Source organism: Callospermophilus lateralis, chromosome 11, assembly GCF_048772815.1.
Source record: "Callospermophilus lateralis isolate mCalLat2 chromosome 11, mCalLat2.hap1, whole genome shotgun sequence".
Taxonomy (NCBI): Eukaryota; Metazoa; Chordata; class Mammalia; order Rodentia; family Sciuridae; genus Callospermophilus; species Callospermophilus lateralis.
In genome coordinates, this window is record NC_135315.1 from 13,389,863 (window position 1) to 13,413,496 (window position 23,634).

Genomic DNA, 23,634 nt, shown 5'->3' on the forward strand with positions numbered 1-23,634 from the left:
TAAAATATAGCTTATAATTAACAAAGATATTTATTATAAAGAAAAACCACCTTTTCATTGTTGCATGCCACATTTTGAAATCTACCTTAAAGTTTACATAACTACTACCTTTAGATGAAGTAGAATAAACAGCCAACAGAATTTTCAACAAATTTAAGACCATATTTGTAGCTAATAAAAAACATGATTCTGGCAACCACTATACCTCTTAAGTGATATTTTAATTGTTTAAAAAAAGAATCAAAGCTATATAGTGAATTTCATCTCATGCAATTTCTGACTAACAAAAGTAAAACTAAGTGGAGGGTTTGGGGATATAGCTCAGTTGGTAGAGTGCTTACCTCCCCCATGCACGAAGCCCTGGGTTCAATCTCCAGCACCACAAAAATAAATAGATAGATGGATAAATAAATGGGAAAAAGAGAAGAAAATCTTAAAAAAAAAAAAAAAAAAAAAAGTAAACCTAAGTGGAAAGATAACCCCTGGGTTTACTGAGGCAGAGCAACAGAAAGAGGGATAACCAACAGAAGCCACACCATCTTCATGATGAAACATGCATCCCACATGAGGCCATCATGCCAGCTGGGGCACTGAGAAGCAGACACAACGGCCTAGTCGGGCAGGCTGCTGCACAGTTTAACTGACACAACAGCTTCAGCTAAAGTCAATTCTTTTGAAAATCTCTCTCTTAAAATCAGATAGATCTGACTTCTAGGTAGGATTACAGAATGAACATCAACAGGAGGCTGAGGATAGGTAAAACAAAAACAAATCTCAAAAGAACTCTGAAGCTTTCTCTAAAATTTAAGTGAAATGCAGTATCCTTACCACCTACACACATCTCTCACTAAAACAATATAATCATAATTTCTAGGCTGCTTTAAAATATCACCTCTTTAAAAAAAAAATAGAGACCCATTCTTATCAATAAAAAAAATTTTTTTAAATATGAATTCCCTTGATACTACTTTCATAATTAGTAACATTCCACCTTAAACTGTCAAAGTTCTTTCACAAATGAGTGATACACTCTGTGGGACCTTAGGAAATATCCTATAAAACATGTGGTTGGTCTGACTACAATGTCACTAAGAAACGTATTTCAGTGCATACAGAATACACTTATTACTGTCAATACACATCCAAGCATTTCAAGAGATGAATCTATTTAACCATTCCATTGTTTTCTATCTTTAAACTGGATCTCAAACCACAGCAGAACAATTCTAATATTATTTTGCTGGTCCAGTTGATTTTAGTCATCAACTGAACCAGCAAAATAATCAAGACACAATGGAGTATGGTCCTAGGACCAAATTCAATAATCCAGATTGTTTTCATACAACCCTTGATTAAGAATGTATTTTACAAAAAAGACATATAATGTAGACTATATGGGGGGGTTCCCAAAGCCTGATATAGTTATAATTTGGCCCTTTGCCACAAAAGTTTGAGCCCTGTACTACATCAGAGTTCAACAGCTGCTTATAGACATCGCCAAATTCATTTTTAAAAATATATCTTGATTATATTATTTGTGCCTAAGGAATTAACAATCAAGCTGGCACAGTATAATCCCAATTACTCAGGAGGCTGAGAAAGGAGAAACACAGATTCAGTGCCGGCCTGAGCAACTTAGTGAGACCCTGTCTCAAAATAAAAAATAAATAGGGTTAGGGACAGGCAGGGTAGTGCATACCTATAATCCCAGTATCTTGGGAGGCTAAGGCAGGAGGATCATGAGTTCAAAGGCAGCCTCAGCAAAAGCAACTCAGTGAAACCCCATCTCTAAATAAACTACAAAATAGGGCTGGGGATGTGACTCAGTGGCTGAGTGCCCCTGAGTTCAATTCCTGGTACAAAAAAGAAAAAGAAAAAGAAAAAGGGCTGGGATGTAGCCACTGGTAGAGTGTAACATCCTAGGATCAATCCTCAGCACCACAAAAAATAAAAATATAAAAAGAATTAACAATCAAATGTGAATTGAATTTAAGGCAACATTAAAATGCATATAAAACGCCATCTTAAAATGATTAGAGAAAACAAAATATAAGCAACATATGAAACTCTAAGACTTTTGAAAATCTGTACAATCTATTTATTGTTTGTACCTTGTCTACAGGCTCCCCATACCCTCTAAGAACTCTAATTAGTAAAAAGCATTTGCTTGTTTGTATGTATGCCAATTCTTTACTGTACTTCACTAATTTTATAAGCCTGCCAAATTCAAAAGGGTAATTTACTAACCTCCATGTCCAGAGCTACCTTTGAGTGACAATTATCACTGGAAATTTTCCAGAATTCTCTGGCACAAGACTATCTATTTGTCACATGTTAGACTTGGAGGAGTGAATTCTCATTTCTAGATACTTCTAAACTCTTTCACATTTAGCATATATAGGACATTAAAAGTGATGCAACTACTTATATTCAATTTACAAATATCCCTATTGGAGTCAATAAAACTATGATCTAAACTTAAAGATTAAAAAATAAAGCTCAAATGTTCCTATAAAAAGGCTATATACTGCCGGGTGCAGTGGTGCCCACTTGTCATCCCAGTGGTTCTAGAGGCTGAGGCAGGAAGATCATGAGTTCAAAGCCAGCCCCAACAAAACAAGGCAATTCAGTGAGATACTGTTTCTAAATAAAATACAAAATAGGGCTGGGGATGTGGCTCAGTGGTCCAGAGCCCCTGAGTTCAATCCCCAGTACCAAAAAAAAAACACTATATACTATATTACACTGTCCTACCACAATGTCTATGTTCTATCTTACCACAATCTCTTCTTGTCATACCTAAGGACATTTTTACACCTTAATTAGGAGTGGATTTTACAACAAAACAAAACAAAGAAGACTTGTATCAACTATTGCAGTAGATGAGGTGCAGTTTCCTTTACATTTCTATATTCACTTTTTCTTATTGTAAGATTAACATGTGATCTCTGAAGAACATTTCAAAAGTAGAGAAAACTTGGAGCATAAAAGTCACCTTTAATTCTACCAACCAGAATACTGTCTTAACTCTTTCCAGTATTTTTATAAATATATATAGATGTATGTATGTGCATATAACTATGTATACACAAAAAATTAGAATGGCAGCAGGTAAAGGATTATAACTACCATATTTTCTTCCTTAATGTTGTATCATGAATATCTTTTCTACATTAAAAATTTCATAAGAACATAATATTTAATCATATGGCTAAACCCTAATTGATTTAACTTATTTTTCACTACTCTTTGAAACATGTTTATATCTGCTTCAAGATGATTCCCCATAAGTAGAATTACTATAGCAAAAGGGTCCAACTTTTTTAAAAATCCACAAACTGTCAAACAGGCTTCCAGAATTATCATGGCAACTTAGTTATTGATCGGTATTCCTTTCATATTGCTGTCATTTTCAGGACTGTCTTGAGAAGCCCTCACAAGGTGCTCTAGTGTGAACTTGCAACCACTGAGCTTCTTGATTAGTATCTGACCTTCAGAGTTTAAAGGGTTTCTTTTTTCCACTCAAGACAAATTTCCATTTTGAAAAGATGATTTTTTTAACATAATAATCTATCAGGGTTCTAGTCTTTAGCTATAAGTTCTAAAGTAATAAAATGATGTACAATCTTGAATAAAATATTAAATAGTACTTAATTTATAATTTTTTTCTGAATTTCTAGTACAATACTCAAAAATAGTCTCAAAGATTGTAAGCTTCTAACCTTTATTTCTTCCCATTATTTGTGATTTATCATAATGTTCTTTCCTAAGGACTCTATGATAATGTAAACAAAATGTAGGCATATAAATAATGTAAATAATGAACAAAATATAAGCCATTGCCCGTTTTTTTACTAATGATTTCATTAGAACAGTCCATAAGTAGAATCAATAAAAGCCTTTTAAGAGCTCATAAGTGAAACATGATATAAACATGATAGAATAAAATTCCATAAAAATAAATTAGACTGACTCTGTACATGTACTTAATCCCAAGCTAGATACTTTTGCAAGTTAGATCATGCTTAACCTATAAAGTAAAAAGTTTTCGCTTTTTCTTTTCTGCATATGTACTTAGTAATTAGTAAGTGTTGTGGTTTAGATATGAGGTGTCCTGCAAAAGTTCTGGTTACTGCAAGAAGATTTAGAGGTAAAATGATTAATTTTTAAGAATGTGACCTTAGTAGTCCACCCTAGTTTGAATGGATCAAGTGACTGCATGCAAATGAGATTTTTTTTTTAAATTCATACCCCCAGTGACACATCTCCTCCAGCCACACCTACCTGCTTATAGTCACTAGTCCATTCAAACTAGGTAACAGCTCCCCTAATCTGATCATTTCATCTCTGAATAGACCTGCATTACTGGTACTTTGGGGGGGACACCTCATATCCAAATCATAACAGTAAGTGTTTAGAATCTATTAATAATATGAATCATAAGACAGTGATAAGACAGCTTGACAAAGAAAACTATGTTGACTAGGTTATACTCAAAAGGAAAAATACTTATAAAAAATGATTTTTCCTAAAATAATCAAAAAAGCTTTTGATTTAAGTACTTAGTCTTAACCTGTGGCACGTGGGTAGAATATCAAGGATTTGAAAGTATTCATAAACTGAGATAAAGCTGTTTTATCATCCATTTTTCAGAAGACCTAAATCATTTTATTCTTGTTATTAACTTTAAAAATATGTGGTTTCCTTCCGTTTTTGAACATTTCTCATTGAGTGTTCGCTATGACTACATTCTCTGAAAGCTCTTAAGAATAGGGATTACAGATTTACGCGAAGCACATGGGAAAGAGCTGCTCCCTCGGAGAGGGATGCTCAGTAAGGCCTTGTAGAGATGGACAACATCTTTAACAGGGTTCCTGCCCTGACACACACACATCACAACTATTGAAGATGGACAGAAAGCAGCTATGCTATCTAGATAGATGCAGCTAATGAAGAACCACTACCTACTTCCTGTCTTCACTCTGGCACACCTCCATTTTAAAAATTAAAATACCACCCAAAGGGGAGATTAAAAGAAAAAAAAGGAAAGAACATGCTTCTGAAGTAACTTACTTGCTGACTTCTTTATACTGGGCTATCTCCTCAATATAAAGAAGGTCATGCAACCGCGACTGATAGTTGGTCTTGGTCAATGATTTGTCTAAAACCGACTGGGTAAACAGCTGGTCAGCAGACAGAGGAATTTGGTATCTGATAAGAAGGCTCTTCTCCAAATCAGTAGTTTCATTAGGTTCAAAATCTATAATAGTCTTAGAAGAAGAATCCCAACGCTTAGCAGTGGTTACTAGCTGTTGTTTTGCATGCATCAGATATTCAAGATCTAAATGGAAACAAAAAACACATTTATAAAGGAACACAACATTAAAATTCACAAATAATACACATTTGGGTAAGAGAATTTAATACACTACAGCTAAAATTCTTAAAAATAAAAGAATACAAAAACCCTTTGAGAGTACTTTCCCTAGTTCAGACATTTCTTTTGTCTATTTTAACAAAATAATATTAATAGGAATCTATGAAAAGAACATCTTTTAAAAAAAAAAAAAAAAACATAAGATTAGGACATACCACAAACAGTTGTTAACATTTTTAAAAAGTAGATTAACACTTAGAACTTTTCAGTCAAGAGAAATCTGATCTGAGGAAAAAGATGATAAATTCCTCCCATAAGATAATTTTATAAGGTATAATCACTTTCCTCCTCCTATCAATATCTGCCCTATTATAGAAAGAGAGATGAAAAAGCTGAAAAGTTAAATATTTTCTTATGTGGAAAAGCAGACACTATCTGAAAATCATCTTACTACAAACAAAAATCTTTTAGAAGAGACACATGTATAATACTACTGATTCCTCATCACAATGTGACACAATGCCATTCAAATGCCATTTCTGAAAAATCCAGTTTAGCCTCAGTTAAATTATTGGTAAGTGTAGCACAGAATCAAAATGAATAAATGTTCAATCTTCTGACATCTCTGAAAGAAATGTGGATACAACCAGCACATCATAAGAAACTCAGAGTGTGCCAACCCCATGCTCAGTTTGCAGTGTGCACAGATTTCTATTACTGGGTGAAAAGTACGTACACCTATAAAAACGAAACTTAACCAAAAGGAAAAAACTATTCCACTGACTAACTAGGCCAAAATCCAGTTTTAGTAAAACAAAATGGGAAAACAAGGTTTCACAGTTCAAATTAAAATTTGAGGAAGAAATAAAAAGTTCTGACAAAAGATCTGAGTCTCCAAAGCACAAAAATAAGTTATCCTAAAGGATCTACTAAATGAGAACATAGGCAAAAATTGGCATGTCTTGGTCAATGAGTGAGTGTGCAAATTTTAAATATTACATATACATTAAAAACATGTTAAGTATAGTCCTCCACTAAGAGAAATTTCTAAATTGTAGCAAATAGCAAATCCCTAACCTTTGTTCCCTTAAAAGTCATTTTTACATGACCACTTCATAATTTCTTAAATATCAACATAAACATAACAATCATCATCAAGAGGTAAAGATTATCTGCTCATTAAAAATTTGCATTTTAAAATGGCATCGCTGGGGTGGTGGCTCAGTGGTAGAGCACTTGCCTAGCATGTGTGAGGTACTGGGCTCAATCCTCAGCATCACTTATAAATAAATAAATAAAGGTCCATCAACAACTAGTAAAATTATTTTTTAAAAAATAAAATGGATTGATACTCTGTTCTTGTAGTAGCCTCATAAGCAAGTTTCCTAAAGTTAGTCTTCTTCCTAAATCCTATCATCTTCCTAAAATTGAACACTACATTTACTCGTTAGAGCATAACTGCAAAAAGAAATTATACAAATGCCAACAATAAACAGATGATACCATCACTTAATGTCAGATGCTCATTATCATCATAAAAGGATGTCTGGATTTGCACTCATTTAATGACCTAACTTAATAGTGCTTAATGGTCAGTAGGTGCTAAGACTGCCTCTGTGAAGAGAGGGAGGGAGCCACGGGCAGGGGACAGGGCCACTACTGAGCTCATTGTCATCCCCTCCTGCAGCACACGTGCACCCACTAGAAGAAACCTGGCCTGAGCCAGCTCCTCACGGGTGCGCACTTTTCTTCAATCTACATTAGGCTGAAATGGAAAACACTCTGGAAAGATGAAAGTGAACAAGTTAGGATCCAAATTCATAAAACCATACAGGGAGAGTTTAACACTGACTTATTAACCAATTCCTATCACAATAAATCCCAAATCTCACAGAAATTACAACCTAAAGAATTTCTTCCCCTGAGATACAGTAAGCAGAAACTATAAATATATTTTAAGAGAAATCCATAAGGAAAACTTACAAAGATAATTATAATATATCTAAAGTTTTGAAGATACCTTAAGGGAAAGGCTTCCTATCAAAAACAGAATTCAAGATTGGAATATCTAGTCTGACACTTCCCAACTTCTCTAGCTCTTCTGATACTGAGAATAGAAGCTGGCTCTCCTTTCAGCCACAAAGTTGCTATTCCAAGATAGGATCCAAGGTTTACTTTGTTATGAAGTATGTAATGCAGCCAACTTAAAATGTAACTTTAACAGGGCTTGGAGAGTGGGTAGGAAGACAGTAAGGGGAGGAATATTCAGTGTTCTAAGTAGCCATCACAAGAGCAAACACACAAGAGGCATGTGATGAGTGGGTTTTAAATATGAAATTTATTAAAGACAGCTGCATTTATCTAGGACTTGTAGATAAAATTAAATGCTTCCTAATTCCAAAATCAGAAAATAAGACTCTTGCTTATAAAGTATTTTGGTCTGTAATCTGACAAACCTTGACTGCTCAACTTTACAACAGAATAAAATTCGAGTAATCACCAGCTGCCACTTCCACTGTGTTCCAATATCCTTCCTTTCCCCAAACTGCTACCTAGAATCAAGAAGAGAATCTCTTTTTCTCCTTTAATACTACAGGGGATGAAACCCAGGGCCTCACACATGCAGGCAATGGCTCCACCACTAAGTTTACTTCTCCAGCCCTATTTTTGCTCTCTTAATGAGGCTACCAAAAAGTTAAAACAGCAGAGTGACAGCAGAAGTAACTCATACTCTATGCACACTTACACACTGTTCCGTTTATCTTTTATCAACAAACTATTTTTTAAAACCTATTTTTCTCCTGTTTTTCTGATCATATTATATAGAGACAGGTACAAAAATATGTTCTTAATTTACCAACAACTTTGGCAGTTGGGAATAATATTTCAGTCACACTAAATTTTATGTTAATGTTAACATATCATGCTGTACTCATAGTAGAAAAATGTATAATATCAAGTTTTCAGATTTAAAGACGAGAGTTACTTTCAACATGTTGCTTCCATATATTCAAAACACAATTCCAAATCAGTACTTTCAAGCACAAGTTTTCCATCAATCAAACTGTGATAGGAAGTATACACCCAGTTTACTTTGTAAGTAAGGGGAAAACTCACTAACTTCCTTTCCTTGTGGATGTCTTTTGCTGCACATTTTTGAGAGGAATATAATTTTAATTTTAGTCCAAAAAAATTTTTTAATAGTGTTTTTTTCTGAACCTGAATCTCACCAACAAGGAAAAAACCTGGGGGAAAAAAGGTTAAGGTTATATGTATTTCCTCTCTACAATATGTTGACTAGAGGGGGGAAAAATTCAAATATAGTCTACAAAAGAAAAGGTCTAGATGCTTTAGATATCATGAAAACAAGGCTGGGGGTATAGCCCAGTGGCAGATACTTGCCTTGCAAACATGAGGTCCAGGGTTCAATCCCCACACCTGTTTGGGGGGAGGCACGGGTGTATATTATGACAAAAATAAAAAACAAAAAAAAAACTATAGTTTTCCCTCAGCTCAAACTGGAATTAACTAAAGTAAGGAGGATTTTTAATTCAATACTAGAAAATTCATTCCAGTCTGCTATATAACTTGATTTTAAGTTTCAATGAGGAATACACTAATATACCTAAATCAGTTTGACAAACACTGAGAGCCTTTAATCACTGAGGCGCACTGTTGAGTCCAAAAGGGAAGGAGTGCATGCAGCATTTTCACACTTATTTGTACACAGAACTCTTCACCATAGGTGTTATCATTCATTCCAATGGAACACAGTTTAGGAAACGCTGAGTTAACAGATGGCCCAGCATGGTCCAAATTTATAATTTTATGGAAAAGAACTATGTTTCCATCATTAGTTTAAGAATTAAAAACTTTGCTTCAACATTGAACAGTCAAGTGAACGCGATAAAGGTATTTTCCATACAAATTCCAGTTTTATACCTTCACCCTCAAAATTTCTTTCTGTATACAGAAATCAAATTACATTTTAACTTATAATCAAAACTGCATAAACATGACAAAGCTCAGATCTAATTCAATTCCCACTATATTTGGCTGATTGTACCTGAAAGGAGACTTTTTCTCTTAACTGGAAACCAAGAAACATCCAAGAATGCCTTGGTGGAAACAAGAGGTCAAATGAGCCAGGCTGTCACACTGTCACCAACTTAACAAAGCAGTCATTTTGTTCTCAATGTCCATGAATGCTATCCATACAGTATTCCAGGAAATGATACAAAATGTGGCACTGCCACTTTATATTTTTATTGTCTCAGAATGTTTATAAAATTGTAAATGTACATGAACAATTATTTGTCCTCAAATTTTTTGCTGACAAGAACTCTGCTCTGCTAATAAAAAATACAGACTTAAGCTACTAAGATTAAAAAACAGGAGAAACATATTATATGTTTATATCTTGCTTTGTTTCTCAAAAATTCTGTTAGAACTCTATATACAATTACACTGAAACAAATGTAGTGATGCAATTTAAAACTTCAGGAATGTAACAAAAAATGGTAACATTCAATAGCATCAACTTTAAGAGTAGGGACCTTTATCAAAGATACAACTACACAACTAAAATCAGCACAACACATCAGCTAATATGAGTAACAACCCAAGAAAGGCAGTCAAATGTCATCTGATCTAAATCTACATATGTTTTTCCTTTTATAATGTTCAAAATCTTATATCAAAAGCTCTGTTTGTACGTTTTATATTATTCTCTTGTAATATTCATTTTTCCTCAGTCCTTGAAAACCAAATTTCACTTTGTGACATTATTTAAATATTTCTAAAATTCAAGAAAATACCTAATTTTATTTTCCAATTACTTCTTGAAATAACTACTTGAAAGTAAAGTCTTACTTAATAGGCAAAGATATCAAACTACATACAAAGAGGTCACCCAAAAGTAGATACAGCACCTATATTGTAAAAAGTAGGGAAAGAGAGTATCCTTGTATTCACTCCCTCTACCATATCTTAATAAAACATAAAATTTATCATATTTAAAAAACCGATATATCAGGAACATCAGAAAGAAAACTGTTTCTTACAGTTAACTGACTCAAAATATTAGTCCTGGGCAACTCTTTCAAGCCCTACAGTGTGTTCTCCATCCCAGGAGATACGCAGGTGCCATGGTCTTAACAGCTCTGCTCTTTCTCTCTGCTTTTCTGTTCCTCTGTTAGCCCCATACAGCCAATCCCCAATTAAAAAACAAAGTTCCCTCTTTTTCTACTTTCTTCATTCTGAGTACAAGCCAGAAATTATCCTAATCATGGCTCGTGATAAAAATAAGAACTGTTTACTAAATGTCAGATCCTGTGCCAGGCTTATTTCTAGTCCTCACAATTCTCTACAAGACAAATACCACAGGCTCCCTTTTATATGTTTCAGCATGAAGCTCAGAACTGGTGGGTACTCTCCCAAGGGCCATTCAGGTAATGAGTAGAAAATCAGCATTCAAATGCAACTGTTACTTCACTCTAAACTTTGTCCACTGCTCTTCTTTTCCAATTAGAAAAGTAGCACATATCTGGCCGGGTGTGGTGGAGCCCACCTGTAATTCCAGCGGCTCAGGAGGCTGAGGCAGGAGGACTGCAAGTTCAAAGCCAGCCTCAGTCAGCAACACAGAGACACGAAGCAACTCAATGAGACCCTGTCTCTAAATAAAATACAAAATAGGGCTGGGGATGTGGCTTGGTGGCCAAGTGTCCCCGAGTTCATTCCCCAGTACCAAAAAAAAAAAAAAAAAAAAAGGAAAGAAAGAAAAGTAGCACATACAGGAAGCAAAACAGTCAAAGTACTATTCCCAAGCCCATGAAAGACCCTGCAATCCTCCTCATCACCACTTTTCTCACTGGCATCTGTTTCAATAGTATCATTTTCTTTTACTTTTCACTACAGACATTTAACATTTTATGTTATGAACAACATATTAACTAGTGTGGATTCTTGACAACACTTGAAACCCTATTCTTATGGGAAAATAAGTTGTGAGTTAGAAATCACCAATATAAAAGCAAACTTTTAAAATACAACCTACCCGTTTTTTTAAAAAAAAAATACCCCTTTATAGTTACATTTGCGAGTAGGGGTTGCCTGTTGATCTCTTTTTATGATGTATGTCTCCTCAGGATTTAAAAGGAGTGTTTCCTGTAGTCCTGAAGTTCTGGTTCTGAAAGCAACTTTCTAGTAGAGAGGTAGGAAAACTACAGCATACAAGCCAAATTTAGCCCACTGTTATTGGTGAAAATTAAATTTATTGGAACAGTCACCCCGTTTGTGTGTTGTCTATGACTGCTTTTGCACTACAATGCAGAGCACAGTAGCTGCAATAGAAATCATATGCCCTGTAACACCTAAATGACAACGTCTAATCCTTTGCAAAAATAATCTGCCAAATCTATGCTTCTATTTTTATTTGATAAACTACCATCATTTATTTGGCTATGAATATAGCTTATGCTGATTCCCAAGAGTATTGAAAATATGACAGAAATACAGATAACCAGAACGAAAACAGGTAAAAGGAATCAAATAAGTGGGAAACACGGGCAAAACGAAGCCTAGGTCATCTTAGCAAGCACATGAGAAGATAACACCAAATATTAAAACTCAGCCAAAAATGTTTCTTTAACCTCATCTAGAAGCAAAAGGAGAGGAAGACAGACCAATTCTACTTTTTCAGTGTCCAAAATAAAATCCTAGTATTTGCTCATGAAGAGGTCACTCTCTGGGTTCTCGTGAGCGGGGCACTATGGTACACAGTGAAAAACCATCCTCCACATTATGGTTAATTACACTCAATACAATAGTGAGTTTCATACAGCTGTGTTATTTGAAGAGATACTAAATAAATATTTAGTGTTAAATAAAACAAAGCACCTATAAATCCAACCAAAAGCCACAGAAGTGTGGACTAACGTGCCCTTCCCCTGTCCTATTAGATCTAGGCATAAAATTTAGGCTAAGCAATAACACGACTGCATACAAAGTAATTTACCATCTTCTGCCGGTATTACATAGTAAAACCAAGGGGCTCTCCCCCAAAACACAGAGTTGATCCTATTGAAGGCACTCTGGTCTCCTAACACTAGTGAATGTCCAAGCTGACTTCTGAAGGTTTATACAAGAGGACTTTTCATTGAGAGATAATGAACTATAACACCAGCAAAGCTTCCTGGACAGTGAGCAGGACTCAGAACTCGACACTGCAGGTGTTTACATGACGGCCATTAAAATTATATTCTACCCACACTCATATTAAAAGATTTTACTGTGCTAAAACTTATCTTACTTAAAAATAAAATTATAAACCATCAAAACAGACCTGATCAACTACTCAGACAAGTTTAGGGAACCTCAAAGCAATGGTTGCTCAGTGACTGAATGAGGAGCAGGGAACAGTGTGAACCATTCTAAAGAAGAACCATTATGCAAGAAATGAGCCAATCCACTCGGATTTTTTTCTTATCATTCCCTCCCTATCCAGGGAATATTTAGGGGCCAATACATATCTTTTACTTTTGCCTTTTAATACATCGTATCAGGGAAAAAAGTCTAAATATTACCTTCTGTAGAAGCTGCATCAATCATTACTCTTTGCATGAGTACTGGTTCCAATCCAAAGTCGAAAACTATGGTTTGGCGAAAAGTTCCAAATATTTCTGTGTTAAATGCTATCCCGACTTTATACACGTAATGATCTAATCCATTTTGGGCCATCTTTCCTCCTATCCATTCTTGACAGTTTTCTGGGACTTCTTGTGATACCTGGGTAGTACTATCTCCGGCAGATATTGCAATGATACTAAAATGAGGACGATGAGCATCATAAAGCAATGCTACACGATACAGCATTCTTGCAGGCTACAAGGAAGTTAAAATAATGCATTGAGTACAAGGGGGTGAAAAATCCAATTGTAATTGGGCTCTTCAACGAAAATATTTCCATAAGGGACTGTTACTTTCCCATGCTTCTAAGATACTATACTCAAAATACAAACTGCTCTTAAGTGATTTAAGAAAAAGTCAGAATGGTTAAAAAAAACAGTTGTTAAAATGATATATTTATGCTACATCACTAGCTCCCTGCTTCTTCTGTGATATGTTCGTCTTTCACTGGACGAAATCTATCTCCTTCTGTCACCCTTAACCTCCAACTTTCCATACTCTTTGCCTAAAAAAGTTTTATGTAGCCTCAAATAGGATGCCTTCATAGGAGGGCAATTACCTCTGAAAGCCCTGGATTGGGTTCAGGGCTGAAGCTAAATGTTCTTAGCTTTTTCATCTCAAGATACAGATGATACAGTGGAAGAAACACCACCAAAAAGAACACAAAACTTTTCCACTGAACATAGTCAGACAGAAATTTTTGACTCTGCTTCAATCTTAAACTTTGATTATTATAGTTTAAGATAAGAAACACTACAGAAAAGTCTCATATTTAAAACTGTATTACAGAATTTGCAATCTCTTCAAATCAAATAGAAAAACAAGTTATTTAAAAATCTTAAAACTGCCATTTTAAACAATTCAATTTTTGAATAGTTAATTTATAAGCCATGAACCCCATCCTACATTTCAGTTTTGTAAGATAATATGGCAAATACTTCTTTACCAAATAAATAAATAGGAAAGAATCCTAAATAACTATACAGATTGAATCTCAAAGTCAAAATAAATTGTACTTTTAATGACTGAAATACAGAACTCCACTTTAGCACAATATAGACTCTACATGAGATGTACTTAGATTAAAACATTTTTAGTGCTCTCTTAACACAGAGATTAAAAGGTCCAAAAAAGCTTGAAGAAAACTTGACAAAACTTATATTCTTAAATGAGCACAAAACTCATACCTTACAAGTGAGAGCAAAGGTCCATGTCTGGTGAGACTTTTTGGTGTTGACAGTAACCGACAGGTCAGGACTATGCTCCACCTTTACTCCTTCTATACATTCACTAAGCTGAAAATAAAGAGAATTGATCTTACGGTTTTTATCACTAAAAACACAAATAAAAATTTTAGCATGATAAATAAATATCAACAGTAAAGACACTGATGGAATTGTTTATCAAGCAAGGTATTTTATACATTAACTTTCAGTTATTTTTATAAGAACAAATATAATAGAGCTAATATCAAAAATAAATTAACCAAAACAAGTGACCAAAACTGCCTAAAAGAAGGTAATTATATAACACCTGCAATTCTCTAAGCAAATAGTTTAATGTTGGCCTTAATTTAACAAATGAATCTACTTTTGCTATTAAAAGCATCATTTTATCAGGAATCAAGTTGTTCATATATTAGAAAAGGAAATAAACCAAAACACAGCATACAAAAAAGTCAAGATTCAAACAAGTTCATTGTTTAAGAAAGTCAAAAAAAAAAGGTAGTTTATTTTCCTCACCACTTTCTCAGGAGATAATGAATTCATCCACTTTTCTATCAAGGTTTCCATGTAACTGCCTGAGAGCTGTTTATTCTCATTTTGTTGTTTCAATTTTATCAACCGTGAAGCATATCTTTTCTGCCATTCTGCTAGTTCTTCCTGGGAATGTGCTGAAGTACACTGGGCACCATACCTACAGATTCCTTGCTCTAAAAATCTAAGTGGAACAGGAAAGACTGTTTTATCATACACTTTGTTTAACCATTAAAGATAAACTTGCAGCATTTCCCCTCTGCCTCCTCAAGAACAAAAACAAAACATCTTCTGGAAAGCCATACTTATCACACTGCAAAGGTGGCAGAAGAGGTCTGAAGAACTATAGAACATTTATAACAATCAAAACACCAACCCCACATTCACTGACTGCTTTCTCTGGAATAAGGGACCCTAAATCACAGTATAGTCACAACCCCTCCCCGCAAGACACCAAAAAGTCACTTCCTTTGTGATACAAGAGCTCTACTAGATAATTCCTCTAAGGTTTTGTTTGTTTTTTTTTTAAGCAACACTGACATCAAGTGGATTAGCTGCTCACACACAGGTAAGCTGTACTTCCCAAAACGATATGACCTAAAGAAAATGTTCCATATACTAGGAATTGCATTCTGAAACAAATTAATATGGTATTAAATTATCATTGAAAGGCTACTGCTTTTCACCTTCAAATATAATAGTTTTACTCTATTTATATATAACTATTACCTATACTTCACTGAAAATATTGGACGGTATTAATTTAAGTTTCAAATAAATTCAGGACAAGAGTTTTATATTACAGAGTCCCAAATTTATTCAATAGTCATATTCAATTCTTCAAGGGGTAAATAAATAAATGTTCACTTTAAAGGATACAAGAGTTACTGATTTTTCAGTGTCTGACTTGGAACACTAGGGTGACTTCAGCTAACAATAATATAGTATATATTCCATAAAGCTAGAAGATTTTGAGTGTTCTAACTACAAATAAATGATAAATGTTTAAGTTAATGAATATGTTAACTACACTGATTTGATCGCTACACAATGAATGAATGCAAACATCAAACTATCATATTGTACCCCATAAATATTTATGCTCAATTATGTGTCAACCAAAGACAATTTAAAAAGAAATCAATTGATAATTTTGTGGTCAAAATATAAAAAGGGCTTTGACCATTAATTTTTTTTTAAAAAAAGTTTCGAATATGCTACAAAATGATGGGTAAAGCCAGTTTTTAAATCAATGAAAACATTTAAAAATTGATAGATCTTTGAGAGGAAAAAAAATGAAAATTAGTCTATAAACAGCAAAACAGAAACAAGAGAGATATTATAAATAATTTTCAACTCTAGCTGGAAAGAAATACAAAATGAACCACAGCATAGCATAAGTCTTCCAGTGGCTCACCACACTGGAAAGCTGAGTGTATCTACAGCTTCTCCTATACAACAAAGCATTTGAACTTAAAATTATGCTGTTTATTAAATTATTTTATGCTTCAAAGACACATTTAAAATCATATATTTATGTATCATTTAAGCATAGCATGTTTTCATGAGCCAAAATTTCTTTGTCATTGTATGCTTTGCTTTAAAGTATTATTTTTCCCTAAAAGAAGGAAGGTTTTCTGTTCTCATCTGGACTATAAATTTTTCCTTCCCATAGGACTATATGCAATCTCTCCTACAATACAATGTCACTAGGATTTTCAATATTTACTATTTAGTTTCTTTATTTCTACTGCAAAGTCAAATCTGATATCTTGACTAGTCAATCATCAAAACCACGTATCAGGTTTTCTTATTATCAAAAACAATTTCTATCTAAAATTCTACTAGTACCCCGTTCTCATAAAAAAAAAAAAAAAAAAAACTGAAAAATTCACCTTTTTAAATGTGACTTTAATAAATTCTTTTTACATGAATATGTTATTACTACATTTTGAAAGGTTAGCCCTTCAAATATAAATTACTCAATATAATTCTATATAAGGATTACATAAAAATTTTTCAGGAAAGTTATTAATATAATTTAATATATCTTTATTTTATGTTCTACTTTAGTTTATGAAAAGCAATTTGAATTTCAATCACCTTAGCTAAGTAAATTTCATATTTATAAGAGACCAGCAATTAAGCTCAACCATAATAATACAACTGGCCTCATAAAAGACTGTGGAACAGTCTTAACAACCTGCATTTAGATCATTGTTGTTTGTAATTAAAAGTAGGCTCATGGATATGATTTTGACTTTAATGACAATGACCTTTGTGGCTTCTATTTCATATGGAAAATAAACCATTTTACTCAAAGATTATACTTTTTCTTCCTTCACTATTATCCTCTTTGAATCTGAATTACTACTTTCCAAAAAGAAAGGAAAATAGTCTATCCTTTCAACAAAGACATGTAATTGGTTTAAAAAAAAAAAAAATTCACATTACCTTTTACACAAAGTATATTCCTCGCTGCTTGTGATTCCCCTAGGTGGTGGGCGGAAATGCCAACCATTACAAGACCCTAGGGAGTAATCAGGATATAATCTTATCATTTGAGGCTACCTAATAATTCTGACATTTTAATGTGTAAGAAACACTACAATCCCTCCACACACATCATCCCAGATGATGTAAATAGGACATGACATACTAGCTTCTACCAAAATGTAACCTACCAATTAACTGAGCTAAATCAATCAACTAGGTGAAACAAAAAAATCACTGAAGAGGCAGTTAACTTAAGCAAGTTGGTGGTCCTGGCCCTGTCCTATAAACTGGTGGACCTGTATCAGTGTAATCTCTTCCCTAAGAACCAGGGGAGGCGTTTGGCATGCTTGTCATTTCTTAAGCATGAGATGTGGACCAGGAATTCCTTTAGGAAGGAAAAAAATGGTATTATCAAGGAAATTTTACATAACAAATTCCACTACTGCACTCTGAGTAAGAAGCTCCACATCATCATTCATGTTCCTTGGGATTTGTCTGACACATGTCACTGTATGCTGTAACCCTCTTTTATAACTGAAATAAAATTTTAAAAGTTTATTTCTGAGATAGGAGCCAAAACACAAAATTTGTTTAATTCTGAGTATAATGAACTTCAATTTTAGATGAGGTTCCAAATAAGCCAATGAAAATGAAGCTTAAGAGGAAAAACAACAGCTTGAGGCTAAGCAGCCATTTTCTACTTCCTCCCATGTCACTGTGCCTCCCACTACAGGGGGTTAAAAATTCAGCCAAGTTAAATTTAAAGATATGCTTCATCCCTTACTAGCAGGGTGACTTTGGGGAAAGTACTAAACCTTAACAAACATCCACTTCATCACCTATCAAAAAGATAGAGAAGGACCCTAAGAAGTCAGCATTGTTCTGTGAAAGACAGCATGTGGCAAACACCAATTAATGTTGGTCTCTCTTCCCTTTCCTCTGGTAAATGGAGAGGGAAGGCTTAATTAGACAGGAATAACTCAGTTTACAGATCAGAACTTAAAAAAAAAAAAAAAGATAATGATTATACTAGCCAATGGGAGAGGGAGAGAGGGAAGAGAAGAGATGAAGAGGAGGAGAGCTAAGGATGAGCTTTAAATTTAGTCCTATACAGAAGCAAGAGGATGAACTAGATGACCTCTAGTGTTGTTACCTTCTACCTCCACTCTGCCTCATTCATCTATAAAAGGGTGTCAAGGAGAAAATGGCTTTCATCCACAACTATTTCTCAAATGTTTATATTCTTTCATACATCTCCACATATATGTACCATAACTCAGTAAATTTCCTCCCAATAATCAATTAAAAAAAAAAAAAAAGCCCAGATTCACAGCTATCAAAAATTACACAAGATTTGGTACTTACCTTCATCAAAGTCTTCCACATGATATCCAGAGAGGACGTTACTAGTTGCTGTCTGCAATTTTTCAAATGAAAGACATGTAAGACAAACAAGAAATAACAAGTTGATGCTGAATTTGGATATTTCTAACATAAAAAAGTAGAGTTTGAATACTTAAAAAAATATTTAATAACACTAGTATGTTGCAGGGGATATTTTGTGCTCTTTGTTCTATGTTCAACTATAATAAAATATGGAAAAGAAGCACTTGTCAGGCCCTCTTTCAGGAAACTTATAGAAAACTCCCCATAAGAATACACCTGGTAGCAGAAGAAAAAAGTCTGTTCTGAACTGAATGGGGGTAGCACCCCCCATCCATTTGTTCATTTCCCTCTCTGTCATCATACCTATAACATCTAGAGAATGACCCATGAGGGAGGTATATTTTCTCCCATAGCTAATGGCATGCTACAACCTCCGGGCCTTGAAGCAGTCTCTACCAAGTCCACCTCAATCTGGGATAAACCCTTCTTTCACAATGAAGTCAAAAGCTGCGGATCCACTCATTCTAACTGCCTTAGATAAATGTCAAATTAGCACTTTGGGCTCTAACTTTACCCTAAGCTCCACACTCTCAATTTCGAACAAGTGCCAACTAGTGCACTTTTTAAAAAATTATTCTGCAGCCTCTTGCATGCTGGATCATTCCCAGCTATGTACAGATTTGCTGTCAACAGTATACAACTGCCTTTCTGCATTCCCATACCTCCCAGGGTACTGGCACATAATGAGTAGTCAATAAATGCTAGGTGGGTGGGTGATCACCTAATCACTTCAAACACAAAACAAAACTCATCAACTTTACCCTAAACCTGAACCTCCCTCCCACTTTCAATGCTCTTTATCTCAAGTTAATGTAGTCTTCCTTCCCAAAGAAAGTCAGACTTAAACACTTTAAAACACTTTAAAAGCCATCTTAAACACTTCCCTCTTCTATCTTGAGTATCCTCCAAATCTTGCCCAAGCAGATCTAGAATGTCTCTCATATCTGTCCACTATCCTACCACCTGTCTCTTCTGTCCCTGAACCAACTGACTGTGTGCCAATTACACTGTACCAAGTTACTTCTGGGTCTTTACTTAGATGTCCTCATCCTATAAATTCAGTAACTGTGCTCTGCTCTGCTCTGCAGTGTTCACCTCTCCTCTCCCTGCTTATGTTTCCATTCACCACGTACTTCTTCAAATGGCTCTCTAGAGAGCTTTCCACACACAGTTCAGCCATCCAGAGCCTTGAGTAGTCCAAGTAAATGTTAAACTGAATCAAAAGCAGGAAACTCAGTATCCTAAGATGAAATTTGGAATGTCTTACAGAAAGAATATAATGTCATAAATGTCAAATGGCTGCAATAATAATGTCACTGTCCTTTATATGTGGTTAATCAAATTGAAGATTTTAGCTTGGGCTAGAACAAAATCACTGTAATACTGTTTCTACAGAAAAGGGCCTTCTGATTTTCCACCAACCTACTTACTAATCAGGTTCTAAAGATAAGCCATTTTTTTGTAAAATGAGAAACTGAATATAAAAATACACAAACAGTAAAACAGGAATGAAATGATTATTATACACACTATTATATGTTTATTAAAAAAGACACACCAAAAAAATCTCTTTAAATTTTATAAGCCAGGTCTATGTGTACCCCTACTAACTCTTAAAATATGACTCTATTTAAGAGAACGTATAATTATAAAAGCTAAACAACTCGCTTCAAGCCTGAAAAAATTTAACACATATTCTTTATTTAAGGAGGAATCATTATTAATTTAAAATTTGGTTATAACCAATTTTATTGGCATTAAATTAGAGGTATTTTAAATTTGAATAATGGCTATTTACCAAAACAGGCAAAAATGGAAATAGTTTTCCAATAATTACAGATCAGAAGCCAGAAATCAATTTAGGAAAATACAGACAAACCCTATGTTTACAATGATTGTGCTGGAGATTTAAAGTTCAGTAGTGCATTAGCAAACTTCACATTTAAATCAAACTTTGAGATTTGACAACTGTTTCTTGAAAAAAATCTCAATACCTTGTGTTAACAAATCAGTCTTCCATGTGCCTTAGCACACTCCACGGTAAATATACAAACACCATGTTGGCAATTAAGACCTTTTCTTTAAAACTTATCAAAATTAGCTTACCAAATGCAAAAGAGAAACAATGGCAATGAAATGTTTGGACCATCAAATAAATCTAAAACATTTACAACTGCTGGAAGGGACAAACACATGATGCATTCCATGTAGCATCAGGGATGACTGTGAGCCAGCAGTTGAGTCTGTGCTGATACAACAGGTCTCAACCAGTGCTCATGGGTGAAGTGGACATCCTCACCAGGAACAATGGTAAAACAAGCCTGAGCCTGGCTGACTACTGGCTATCCTGTCTTTTAGGTTCCAAGGTTTCATTTTTGTTTTTAAATACTCTTTTTATGTGCTCAGACCCCAAAACAGATGGGTAATTATCTGTTAGTTTATGATATTCAGTCTTTACTGACACCTTCAGGGAAAAAAGCCACAGATTACACTGCTACACCTCTTTCAAATTCACAATCAAATCTATTGATTAGACACTTCATACTTCACTAAGGAATGTTTAACGTTTTTGTTTTTATGAATCAAGCTTTTGGTCCAAGTATTGATCCTCATCCACTAACATTTACAAGTTAAATAACAGCTCAGTTCAATCCCTAAATAACAAATTACTGTTACTTCTAAATTTGTTGCGTGTACATTAGTAAGGGAAGCAGGGTGCGTGTTTTTCCAAGATGGATTTTTTTTCTTAAATATTACCAGTTCGCTAACCAAAAAGAATATTATTCTGTTCACATAGAAATTACAAACAAAACTTAAGTCACTTCTTCTAGTGGTATAATCATAAAATAAAGAAGCAAGTAGTATTTGTGTCCTTACATGTAACAGGATTATAAACATTGAAAGTAAAAATTATTTTGCTTTTTGGTCTGGGGATTGAACCCAGAGGTGCTTTACCACTGAAGTACATCTCCCGCGCCCCCCCCCCTTTTTTTTTAGTTGTAGTTGGACACAATACCTTCATTTCATTTATTCATTTTTATGTGGTAATGAGGATCTAACCCAGCACCTTGCATGTGCTAGGCTAGCACTCTACCACTGAGCCACAACCTAGTCTCCAGCTCTTTTATTTATTTTTTTTTTTGAGACAGAGTCTTACTAAGTTTGAGGGCTGACCTCAAACTTGCAATTTTCCTGTCTCACATCTCCCACATCACTGGAATTATAGGCATACACTACCATGCCTGGCTTAAAAATAAAAATTTTATGGTATGTGTGTGTCATTACCAGGTTTATAAAGCTATTAATTCAGTTAAGGCAATGAAAGGGAAGAGCAAATTCAAAAATCTTGATAAAATGAAAGGTCATTTTATTTTATATTCTTAAAGTCTCAAACATTTATAACTGTTTTGTTATTTCTTAGAAATTAAAGACTTACGCATATACAAGAAAGGAAATGGCTTTGAAATTAATGAGACCTTAGTGATTCTTGATTAATTCATAATACGGTAACATAAGACAAAGAAAATGACTTAAAAAAAAAAAAGATCTGATAATAGCAGAACAGTTCTTCATTCAGTTTTTATAATCCTTAACTGTTTTCTTTGTTGGCTGTTAGTTTTAGCTGGGATGTGTTATTAGATTTGCAATGAGAAAGGAAATCACAGGAGGTCTAGGCTGGTACCCAAGTCTCTGCCTAACCATCTCCCCTAGCTGTAGCACCCTCCTGTGGAGACCAACAGCTTCTCGACTCTCAGCTTAACTATCTCAGTTCCTGGCCACCTGATCCAGTGATTCTTTCTCCAGCAGCAAAGCTAATTCTTTTCCCTTGATATGAAATGTGCCTATAACTGTTTGATTAATTCATTTATTGTCTATCTCCTCCCCAAGACTTTAACTTCCCAGATAGCAAGGACCAGGGGTGTCTTGTTTAAGGCTATATCCCCAGCACCAAGCATAGTACTTAGCACACAGCAGGTGCTCAATTCCTTAAAAAATAAGGCAAATCAAATAATCACCTTACATGGGCTTCCACTTATGATAAAAGCTGACAAAATGGCTCTTTTTAAACCAGGACATTTAATAAAAAAATTTATATATATATATATTGGATGAGGAATAAAAATGTGGGATTAATAAAATGCCTTTTACATGCCATTATTGTCCCTATCAACAACAGGGACAACAAGTCCTTCACTGTTTCCAGTCCTTCACTGGAGCACATTTTTGTTCACCATTTACTTTGATACACATAATTTCTGTCTCCTAAACCCATTCCCTAAAAAAAAAATCCAAAAAAAAATCCAAAAGTCACAGAATTTCTTTGCTTTTAGCATATGGAATATCTTATTTTGTTTTTATATTATCACGCATTTTCTAACAGCCAAACGTACTTAAAAATTAAAATTTCCCAAACATCTCTTCTATTTGGCAGCCAGACAACCAATAAGAATTAGGAACAGAACAGAAGACCTGGGATGCAGAGAAGACATAAGAAGAAGCAACATTCCTAGGACAGGACTCAACTGGGTCACAGGGGAGACGGAAGGTCCCACTGTTCACTTTTGTACCCCTGCCTGCTTGGCTGATGCCACAGTGATTTTTCAAATTTTAACACCCAAAGCTCACCATCCACTCAGAGTCAGACTCTTCCAAAGAGATTTCCTGAAGCCAACTTACCTCTGTTTCCATGAGAAGAGTTTTTAATCTTGTCAAATCTTTTGTTACCATCCCATTCTAAAAGGGTGAAATAAAAAAGAGAAAACAAATTACAAGATTAGTTTTCTGTTTTCTTATTCTTTTGTTTGTTTGGTTGATTGGTTGTTTGTTTGTAGTGCTGAGGATTGAACCTAGGGCCTCACACACACCAAGAAA

General features: G+C 34.5%; 1 protein-coding gene across 4 annotated transcripts in view; it reads right to left on the reverse strand.

Annotated features, from left to right (window-relative positions):
* Helz (helicase with zinc finger) overlaps positions 1-23,634 on the reverse strand; it is a 164,684-nt gene that overhangs the window by 92,467 nt on the left and 48,583 nt on the right. For all 4 annotated transcript variants that reach the window (XM_076870584.2, XM_076870583.2, XM_076870586.2 and 1 more), the window contains 7 exons: positions 23,440-23,496; positions 18,682-18,733; positions 17,275-17,350; positions 14,806-15,004; positions 14,251-14,358; positions 12,961-13,258; positions 5,074-5,341 (listed from right to left, as the gene is read on the reverse strand). In XM_076870584.2, coding sequence (XP_076726699.1) covers positions 5,074-5,341; positions 12,961-13,258; positions 14,251-14,358; positions 14,806-15,004; positions 17,275-17,350; positions 18,682-18,733; positions 23,440-23,496 — 1,058 coding nt within the window. The remainder of the gene's footprint in view (positions 1-5,073; positions 5,342-12,960; positions 13,259-14,250; positions 14,359-14,805; positions 15,005-17,274; positions 17,351-18,681; positions 18,734-23,439; positions 23,497-23,634) is intronic.